Source organism: Berghia stephanieae, chromosome 1, assembly GCF_034508935.2.
Source record: "Berghia stephanieae isolate SIO BIC M18660-M18661 chromosome 1, UCSD_Bste_1.3, whole genome shotgun sequence".
NCBI classification, from domain to species: Eukaryota; Metazoa; Mollusca; class Gastropoda; order Nudibranchia; family Aeolidiidae; genus Berghia; species Berghia stephanieae.
Window position 1 is genome coordinate 83,503,938 of NC_088360.1, and position 11,279 is coordinate 83,515,216.

Genomic DNA, 11,279 nt, shown 5'->3' on the forward strand with positions numbered 1-11,279 from the left:
GCGCTTGCAACACATCAAAGTCATATCAGCGCCAGTAAAAAGGAAGAAAATGGGATAGTAAAAAGTTCTAGAATTACAATTAAAGCACAAAAGAAAAGGTGAGACAAAGAGGAATTGGTTCAAATAGGGAACAGATGTAGATTCCAAGAGCACACCGTCAAAGTACTTAGTTTGAGATCACCTAAAAGTCTCATCCAGACACAAGCACAGGTCCCAACTAAGAGGAATACACTCAAATGTTTACAAATCATATAATATAATATGTAAACTAAACATGATACAATGCATAACAGGTGAATTTACAAGGAAAAAAATATCATCTCAAAAAACTATAACTACACATTCAACTGTTTCCCTCCCAGCCAAGGAACTCCGGCCAGGGTCAGGACAAAATTAAGTAATCTCATTCCAAGACAACGACAGGAAACAATTGGAAAACGGGTATGGGGGGATAGAAGACACAGTATGTACCTCTCTGCCCACTATGGGAGGTCAGGATCCCCACCCTATGTGAAACTTTCAAATTAGTTAGTGGGCACATTGTTGATGCTCTTTATCTTTTAAAAGAGTGAAGTTAAATATAATGTACCATGGAATATATCTACTAAACACCACTTTTCATATTGAAGCTGTAAACCAATTGTATCTTGTAGAACACAATTTCGTGAAGAATATTTTAGGGTAGACAAAGAAAGACTACAACAATTATGTCCAAAAAGAATTTATTCTTTATTAATATCATGTACAAAGCTATTGGGTGTGTTACTTCAGCGTCAGATAAGGAGGACAAGAAAAGGCAATTCTTTCCTTTTTACAACATAAAAAATCTGGGGTACAATTTTAAAACAATTAAAACACAAAAGTCACAATATCCTCGGCACACTCATAGTATAGCAAATGTTATTTCATAACAAACCAAAAAGAGAAAGTTAAGTGTGTAATTATGGGAAAAGAGTTTTGGCCTCATAATATACAATACAAAAAAGAGTAAATTTACAAAATCAGTGTTCACAATAGGTAACAGAGATTTTAAAATGATGACAACTGTTATCCTTTTTATTTTTATTTTCTAGCCGGTTCATACAATATTTTGTATTTAATTGTTTTATCTCTTTATTTTTTCACAACCACATTTGAGATTAACTATAACGACTTAATTAAATATGTTTTTTTCTCATTCCAAGGAACAAATCTGAACCATTTATTGTGTTGGAGGTATTTTAAAAAAAACAAGATAAACAAATATATGACCAAATGTCATATAATACATCCATATTCACTCTCACAGTTAAGCTAGTTTCCAATTACGACAAAACTAAATGTTAATGTTAATTCAAAGTGTTAATTTGATAAAATATTTCTCTCACCAATTGTTATGACAAAGGGGCCACTGTGCAAATTGTTCAAATTCTTAGTAACTTTTCTCAGTTAAAATTTACCCAAACTGAACAACTTTCAAATTGTTAGATTTTTGCCTATATTTTCAATACCATTTCAAAACAAATATTTTAACTTAAACAAAAAAACAAAAAAAAAAAAACAAACCAAATAAAAACACACAATAAATCACTGATTTCTAATCAAAACAATCTTTATATATCAAAATATTTATAAAACTTTACAAATGCCCTTTGTGAAGCAAAACATTTTAAAATTAAACTTCAATTTAAGCCTTAATATTGCTCCATGACATTTCTAAATCATAACTCTCCCTCATCGACAGCCATAGACCTGTATCTGTTCTGCATCCATAACTCAAGCAGTAGAAAAAAGAGAGAAGCGACCAAGATGCAGATAGCAATGAAGAGAGGTTCTGTCATGTCAGCCAAAGTAACACCCCCTGGGTAATGTCAGTCTAACTCATCTGGCCGGACTGGGTGGGGTAGGGGAATCACAGACTTTTTGTCAACATCTCTGGACAGCGCCTTTCTCATGTCTGGGAAAAATGAGAAAAAGGAAAAAGTATCTTCAAATCCATGAAGAGTATTTTTGGGAGGAAGAGGAAAATGTAAGATTAAGCGATTAAGACTTACCCTGAAAAGTTGGAGTTTTTGGGGGGTTTTTTTACCTATAATTTTTTCAGGGTGCAGCCTTAATTTAAAACAAAATTGTTTCACATTCTATTTGAACTTACAGCTTACGATCCAGTTCAAGTTGTGTGGAAAAAAAAGATTTCGAAAAAAATTAATACTCTTCAATTATTGATCACATGCTGATAACATCTCTGATAACTTTGAATCCATCATATGCTACATAAGCCAAAATTCAGTGACTAAAGATGAATCACAATGGCACACGGTAATCAATTTAATCATAAAATCCAAGAGTTAGTATAATAAAAAAATCCTAAATTACAGAAAAATGAAATATCATAACCTCAAAATGTTGTGTAACAGGCATATCAAAATTCTGCTGGCTTAATCCCAGCTTCCAAAGAACTAATTTGCTTAGTAAAAGTAAGTTATGTCCAGGTCCAAGCATGCCCTTACCTACCCTAATTCCAACATGCCACAAAACGTGCATGGATGGGAGGTAATCTACATTATTCTTTCCCTTTAGAAATCAAATAGCTGTTTGCTGCCCCTCTCACTTCCATTGTAGCAATTCACTTACAAAACAGTCTCAAAGAGTAGAATTTTTTTTAAAATAGCAACTAGATCGTGATCGCCATATGTGAGCTGTATTTGATCTTCTTTGGAGTGATAAAGGTGGCCTAGAGCATAACTGTTACCAATAAATATTTTGAGATTCAATTCTGCAATAAATGGGTAAAAAAAATAAAATTGTCCTAGCTCCATTATCCAATAAGCAATAATTGGGTAGTTCTGGCAAATATGACTTTTAAAATTCTTGGTGTAAGTTTCACAGAAAAAAATATAATCTCTGACGCCAAGATGATTATGATTATAAATAACTACAGTTCACTCCGCTTAATTGCACATCGGTTAATCTCACACTCTGCTTATATGCTACACATTCCTGAAAAACAGAATTTTTTCTAAATAATCGCTCTGCTTAATCACACACCTTATCCGCTTAATCACTACAACTTGATTCATTCTTGATTGGTGAAAAATATCTTTAAAATACACACACAAAAAAAGTAATGAAAATGTGTTTCTCACTGAACCATTTTGCATGTTAATATCGTATCATGCATGAGAAGTTTTCCCCTCAATGCTATTTTATTCCATTGTCCCTCTGACCCCCCACTAGGCCAGACGAGTAATGCTTGTTGACAACAAAGGATTTCCTGACACATCTGGCTAATTGACTCAGCACTCGTCTGCATCACTGGGTGTGAAATGTGATTGCAGTCCACTCAATACCAGGTGTTTGTTTGTTTACATTGTCTGACCACTTGATTGAAATTCTCTACATGTACATTGTTTTCCTTTACTGGGCCGTGAACAAAAAGAAAGGATCACAGAAAAGATTTGGGTCTCATCTTTTGATTGATCCATATGTTCCCTGTCCACATTGATGCACCCATAAGTGAGTCTTTTGACTTGTTTAACCATATGTTCATTAATGAATAAAGCCAACAAATAGAATTAAAGAAATCAAAATTTAACCAATGAATTGCCTTAAATCGTCATGGCCTTATTTGGAAAAAAAAAAAGAAAAAAGACTGCACCACTTATAAAAGATTGTGTCATCACAATTTACAATCACAGTGATGGCTTCCCCAAAGCACAATTAATTGCAGATGCAGAATCAATTCCAAAGAAAACGCAATGCGAGCCAGCTACGAAGTACGGCGTATCAAGAACCCAAGTATCTTGTTTGCTAAAAAAGAAGGATGATGTTGCAGTCAAAGTGAGTAACGGATCAAATCTGGGACGTAAACGACAGAGAGATTGCCAGCAAGGTGTACGCCTTAGTCATGTGGATGGGTGATAAGTTAAACCAAGGCACTCAACTGTGACCTAATCCAGCAAAAGGCAAATGAACTGGCATCAACTCAAGGCACATCTTTCTCCAAATCAGAAGGCTGGCTCTTGAGATGGAAAGGTCGACACAATGTCGTGTTTAAGAAATAACATAGCAAAAAAAAAACAATGCTGTGCTTCAGGATTACTATTCCTACTCCTACTAACAATAATGAATGTGACATTTTGTTGTCGATAAAACATGAAAATTAAAAAAAAAAAACAAAAACAAAAAAACAAACAACCAAAACAACAAAAGAAACCAAAAAAAACTTCTGATGAGGTCATGTCTTGAACATGACGGTCTCAGACCTGCAGAAATCTCAGAGGGGAATGTCCTACTCGAATGACACATGAAAGCTGGTGCTTCGATGCTGTTTTTCGTTCCTCTGCTTACAAGCACACTCGGCTTTATCGACACACTAACTTGAACTCCAGAGGGTGTGTGATTAAGTGGAGTCGACTGTACTTTATTATTCCATTACTTGTGGATAAGATCTAATGGATTTAGAAGACCATACAATACAAAGAGAAATCCAGAGAATAGAATAATGACAATCTCCAACAACTGCTTGTTTTCAACATGCTGCTATGTGGTCTTGTGGTATGACACCCGCATTCAGATCAGAAGGTCCTGGGTTCAAGCCTCGCTTTGGCGCATAGTTGAGTCCTTGGAAAAGGCTCTTTGTTCACCTACTCACTGTACTCAGGTGTAAAATGAGTACCTGGTCATTAACAGCATTGTCTGTCAGAAAAAAAAAAATGTAATATCGCCTAACAGGCATCATGTCTCGTTCTACATGTTACTTGTTGCTGTTGGTCAGGGACTCTTTGTAAGTCGCGTTGAGCCCATTTAGTGGATATTGTGCTTTATAAAAGCTCAATTTTCATTTTCAACATAATAACCAAAACAGGGGCAAGAAAAACACTTACCAAATGCATCTTCATCTACATCTCCTGAGTAATATTCTAAAACACGTCTATAAACACTATATCCATATTTTTCATACATGGCCACAGCTACTTTATTTGAGACTCGAACAAACAGATCTACGAAGAAGCAATGTTTCCTTTGGAAAAATAAAAATAGAGGAGGAAAACAATTGAAACAATAGCTATATTACTCTGTTTACTTTGTTGATTGTTCTTTTTTTTTATTTATTTGTTCGACTGCCTGTGTGTGTGTGGGGGGGGGGGGGGGGGGGGGGGGGGGGGGGTTCATCTTTTAAACAAACAAAAAATTTTCCAACCAAAATATATTGATAATGTATCAGTATCTTTTGCATAGAAAATAATTGTACCATAAAATAATGAAATGTCACTAGAGGAACACCATATTCATTAAAACATTAGTCTGTTTTATCTTTACTTTCAATAACAGTCACTGTGTGAAGTACACTCAATTGAATAATTTCTTTTATTATGTTACTTTCTCATATAACCCTCAGCTTAAAAGTCTTTTATTATGTTACTTTCTCATATAGCCCTCAGCTTAAAAGTCTTTTATTATGTTACTTTCTCATATAGCCCTTAGCTTAAAAGTCTTTTATTATGTTACTTTCTCATATAACCCTTAGATTAAAAGTCTTTTTTTATGATACTTTCTCATATAACCCTTAGCTTAAAATCTTTTATGATGTTACTTTCTCATATAACCCTTAGCTTTAAAGTCTTTTATTATGATACTTTCTCATATAATCCTTAGCTTAAAAGACTAACTTTCAATAAAATAGTTAATGCAATTTAGTCCTTATAAATCAAAACAAATACATGAATCAAGCCAAAAGTACCTTTCAGATATTTCTCCTAAACCATTTATTAACTTGCCAGCCAAACCAAGTCTACGGAATTCGGGTGCGATACTCAAAGCTGTTACATGGCCATGCCACTGTTCTCCTGAACCTTCTGCTTTTCCCATAACTGCGAAAAAAGTAACAATATTTTACTCAATAAAATAAGGTACGATAAAATAAACAGTGGATAATTATAATGGGCACATTCCAGCATAAATACAATAATTAATGTGATTCACAATGCTACATTTATTATTCCTCAAGCTCTAAATACTTATCTAAAAAAAAAATGAAAATATGCTTTTGCCAAATGGGAAGGATAAAAGGATAACTTGCACTCAATACACCTCTATTGATTTGGATAATTTTTAAAACGCAATTAACTCTCTCCTTACCAGCTATTTTTAGAATTTTCCCCCAAAGATTCACACCCACCCAACACAAAAATAGATTTTTCTTACTCAAACAGAAAAGCAAAAAGGACATTCTATACATAATATTGTTCTACAAAAGGAGCTTTACAACACAGCGTCAAGTTTTTGCAGCTGTAACAATTTTTTCCTTTAAATTTAAATGTTGTGATGGAACAAAAGAAATGATAATGATAGAATTTTTTGTTGCATCGTTACAAATGTGACAATTTTCCTATGGTTGGTTAGGAGAGGGTTAAATATACTATTTTTCCCAATATCATTACACACGGATTGTTAAATACATCTTGTTTTATACTGTATGACAGTACCAGTAACTCACTTCCTACAAAATGTGTAGATAAATCCTTCAATGATAAATCTCCAGAGCTGGCCATAAAAAAAAACTGAATTATTTCTTAAAGTAAAAAGATGCCTATTTTGTTTTTTCAAATAGCATTCTTATCATATATTCATCATTAGAATAAATCATAGCTGAATCGGGTTGATTACATGAGTAAGGTAATACCCAGGAACACAATTTCAAGGTAAAAAAAAAATTTTTTTAAACATCCTATAAAGAATTTTTTTTTTTTTTTGTCAATGCTAGAACATGTGATCAGAAAATTACCCATCACCTGGTCTTGAACACTTGATAAGAAATTCGGTACTGTTGTGAATTGAGCTAGTTGTCACCCACCAAGGAAAATAAAATAATCGCAACAAAAACTTTTACAAATCAGATGAACATGTAATCAGACCTTTGGTAAAGAGCTCGGGACTAAGATATTACTGCCGTGTAATATGAGTAAGGAACCTTTTAATGTCTTCGACTAGCTCAATCAAAAGTTGGAACCTAGAATGTAAATGTCCGTAAAAACTTCTCAATTAGAACATTCTTCAACTACAGATTGATGAGGATACAAAACACAAAAGAGAGAGACTGTACTGTACTGCAAAAGTTGGAGCTTATCATCTAAATTTATTTAATTGGCATTAAAAAGTAATATTTATAAAATGAATTTAAACAAACACTTACTATATCCCATTATTTCACCATTTGGAGATTCCAGTACTTGAAAATACTCTGGCCAATGTGCCAAATACTGCATGTAAAATGGCAAGCCATACTTCCATTGATGTAAGGCACAAAACAAAAATATTGGTTTGATAACAATAAAAGGTAAACATATTGGTGTGCTTTTTTAAAAATTACATTTGTCATTTATATTTTGTTACTTATGTACAGAATTTAAAAAAAAAAAAATTTCGTTGCTTGCAAACATATCGCAAATTAATTATTTTAACAACTAACTGAATGAAGGTAGGTGACAAGATTGAGCAAAGTAAACAGCAGAACCTTAATCATCACATTTAATGAAAGCAACATGAGTTGACTTTTATGTATAAATGAACATCATCAAAGGATACAGTCTCTGTCAGTGGGTCAAGATTCCTGCAATTAATGAAATTAAAAAATATATATATTATATTCATTAAAATTAAAATTCATAAAACAATAAACAGAACCATGAAACAAAGATAAAGATAAATTGATTGCAGAAGTCTGATAGAAAGTTTCAAAGATTACGTGTGATTGTTCAGTAAGCATTTTTATTTTTCCCAGATGAATTATCTAAATAAACACTAGTCTGTTATTCCAAGACAAGAACATAATCAAGGTCGAAAAGAAATCTCAAATGCAGTGCACTAGAAGAAAATTTAATTAGCCTATCTAGAACTTACTTCCACAATCAATAGGCATTGCTTATGTAATAATCGCTCCTTTCAAGCCCCTTTCAAACTCTTCACCAGAGAGAGGTTACAATGGTCTTATAATAACACACAATGTCTCATGACATATAAGTAACTTGGATATATTATATTCCTTCCGCTAAGTTAACAAAATCTCTGTCAGGTAAATTAATCTTAAAATAAAAATTAAAGTATGAAATAAATCTTGCTTTTCTTGTGGTAGGATACAAAACTAATACTATGTGGAAGAAAAAGAGTACATAAAAAAATCGAAGTGGCAATTCGGACCAGAGTCTGAATTGCTTCCCGTGGCAATTAGGACTCCTGACACAATGCGCCTGCGCAATCACAGGAAGTGTCGGAAGTGGAAGCTGGCTCGAAAGTGAAGCATGGTAAGGGGGGGGGGGGGAAGCTGCTCGTTCTCAGTTGTCAGTTGTTAGTCGGTAGGAGGGTGAGTGAGCGAGCAAGTCACGTTTTAGAACTCCCGAAGATGACTGCCTTCAAAAGCGGTGATCTATTATTCCCCTTGGTCTTACTTTTTCTTGGGTACTTTTTAATTGTAATTCTAGAACTTTTTGCTATCCAATTTCTCCATTTTTCCTGGCGCTGATATGACCTAAATGTGTTGCAAGCGCCTTAAAAAACAAAACATAGATCTAAATATTCGTGGTCTTTGGGAGATTACAATTGTAGTCGCTATTATTAACGTTAATAATCAATTTGCCCTCGCATAGATAAAAGAGTGTCTGTGTGTAATAATTGGTAGATTTATTTGATTTGCCATGAGCGTGTTGCAAAATATACATGCATGACATATCTATATTATATATTTTGCTATTTGCGGCCGCGAAAAGTGCAGAGAAAGGAGAATAATATGACTTTGGGCATTGAGCGTTTTATTTAAAAGGCAGTATAGGTCGGGCTTTGACAAAAGACAGTATCTTAATTCTTTTTTAATTAAAAAAATATATGCTGTTTTATTTCTAAATATAAAAATAGAGGCGATTGTTGGCAGAAAGCCGTGCAATAGAGCCCCGCCACTGGGGTAGGGGCAGAGTACTGTCTAATACTAATATTATTAGATAATACTGGACTAGGTGCCTATTAATAAAATAAGCACTGGTTGAATACGGAGAGAAAATGATCAACTGGTAATGGGATTGGGAGGGGGGGGGGGGGTAACCCACAAACGACCGAGGCGCTGGACGCTGGGGAGAATATGGTGATACGAGATCAAAGAGAAAAGGCCGCCGGCTCTTGGGTTGTTGAAATGTTTGTTGGGGGTGTGTGTGTGTGTGTGTGTGTGATTATTCTGGGTTTTTTTTATGAATTAGAGATACTCATGAGTGTGTGTGTGTGTTTAAGAAGACCAATACGGTTTCTATAACTGCCAACGGAATAGTAACTGAGAGTTTCACTAATGATAGTAATGATAAGTTCATCATTCGGGCGCATTGCATTGCAGTATTCCGTATTGAAGAGCTATGGAGTTATTCAGACTCGACCCTGGTTAGCCACAGAGTTCTATTTAGTCTAGAGTAGAGTCCGAATTGCCATGGGAAGCAATTCAGACTCGGGTACGAATTGCCCCGGGAAGCAATTCAGACTCGGGTCCGAGTTGCCACGGGAAGCAATTCAGACTCGGGTCCGAATAGCCTTTCCTAAAAAAATATAGAAACAAAACAATGAGAAAGAATGTCAAATGATGAAAAGAATTAAAATTATGCACATCACAATAACTGTCCTTCCAACTAAGCATAACAACATTGAAAATGACAGGCATGATGAATATGAATTATATGGCCAATCTTTTAAACTTCAAACAAAAATTAGTCAATGACCAATGAAGCAATGAATTAATGAATGCATCAACAAGAATAAAAGGATTACAAGTTCAATTTGACTGGTGCTTTTCTTAAGCGATTAGATCTTCTTGGTTGCAATTGGAAATCATCTTGAGTAAGATCATTTATTGATATATTCTTTTCTACTTCCACGATATTTGCTGGTAAACTGGTATCGTGTTCCTTCCCTTTAGATAATGAATGGTTTTGGAATGGTGAACCGCTCATATCATTGCTTGCGTTACCCCACTCCCCCCCCCCCCCCCCCCTCCTCTCTCAATGTGTAGGGGTGTCAAAATTTATAACTAGCAGTACTTCTTACCATAATAATTATTAAGGCTAAGGCCTTTAGAATATGGATACAAATGATAATAAACATATCTAAACATATGGGAAAGAATAAAGAATATGCAGTCTAGATAGTCGAAGGTCCGTCTGGTAAGGTAATGTCCAGGTCTGGTGTGGTACTTTTGGTGGATCATTTTGAAATTTTTGACAGTCAGTACATTGTCTTATAGATCAATGTCCTTATAGTTATGTGGCCACCAAATGTAGAATAGCAAAGAGAATTCATTCTAATTCTAATGCCCAAGCCCAAGTGTGTGTCATGGAACATCTCTACTCTAACTCTAACACTAACACTGCTTTTCTAAATTTCAATGGAATTACAATTCTGCTTCTTCATAATAGACATTGTCTATATCACAACTTAATTCGTGTCTTCGACTTCGAAAAAGGTTTAATTATTTGAATATCCTCCTCACCCGATAACTCACATGGTCAACCCTTTTGGATTTTCAGTGATGTATTTATGCTTTTTATTGGGGTTTTTTTTGTGATTTGTTGAAGAAGGGATTGAGAGGAATTCATTTTATTTAACGAAAATTGAATAAAAACAAGAAGTTTAGAATTAGAAATTAGAGTTAGAGAACAATAACATGAATGGTTGTCTAGAAATTAGAGAAACTCAGCAGTCAGCAGAAAGTGAAAGGGACTTTCACTTTCAAATTCAACTGCTGATGACAATGACTATTGAGTTTGGTACACTTACACATTATTAAATCTGAATAGATCGTCACATCTAAAGGGACGAATAGTTGTCATGACTGAAATTGTTCAGACTCTGAAGATAGGTAATAGGGGGGAAAAACAACACTCACATACATACACACAAAATTTCGATCACAAAAAGCAACCAGCGGCTAACAATCAACTCTTCCCAAACTTCGAGTTTTTATTATAATAAGAGTTATTTCCTTTCGTTTGTCAGGTCATCTCGGAATCCTTCCGGTTCATTGAAATGAAATTATGTATGTTCCCCTTATTATTATTATTATTATTATTATTATTATTATTATTATTATTATTATTATTATTATTATTATTATTATTATTATTATTATTATTATTTTTCCTTTCATTTTGAGATACTGTGCGCTTAGCCACATTCACAACATTGCCGTCCGGAGATATAACGGACCAACACAAAACCTTTAACGTTTATAGTGTGGTTAATGCAGTTTAGTGAGAATTACTCATAAACGT

The 11,279-nt window shown here is 34.2% G+C and overlaps 1 protein-coding gene across 1 annotated transcript; it reads right to left on the minus strand.

Annotated features, from left to right (window-relative positions):
- Positions 1-705: 705 nt before the first annotated feature.
- Positions 706-11,009, minus strand: LOC144959344 (N-alpha-acetyltransferase 20-like). Its single transcript, XM_078891910.1, has 6 exons — positions 10,786-11,009; positions 7,567-7,591; positions 7,175-7,265; positions 5,723-5,852; positions 4,866-5,002; positions 706-1,936 (listed from the first exon to the last, which is right to left on the minus strand). The coding sequence occupies exons 1-6, from the start codon at positions 10,836-10,838 to the stop codon at positions 1,851-1,853; spliced, it is 522 nt and encodes a 173-aa protein (XP_078748036.1). The 5' UTR covers positions 10,839-11,009; the 3' UTR covers positions 706-1,850.
- Between the last annotated feature and the right edge of the window lie 270 nt (positions 11,010-11,279).

Coding starts and splice junctions, on each gene's coding strand:
- LOC144959344 (XM_078891910.1), bottom strand. CDS start 10,838: ATGACAACTATTCGTCCCTTTAGATGTGACGATCTATTCAGATTTAAT. Junction 7,592..10,785: donor CTATTCAGATTTAATAATGT/GTAAGTGTACCA, acceptor CATTAATTGCAG/GAATCTTGACCCACTGACAG. Junction 5,853..7,174: donor TGGTGAAATAATGGGATATA/GTAAGTGTTTGT, acceptor CTTTTTTCGCAG/TTATGGGAAAAGCAGAAGGT.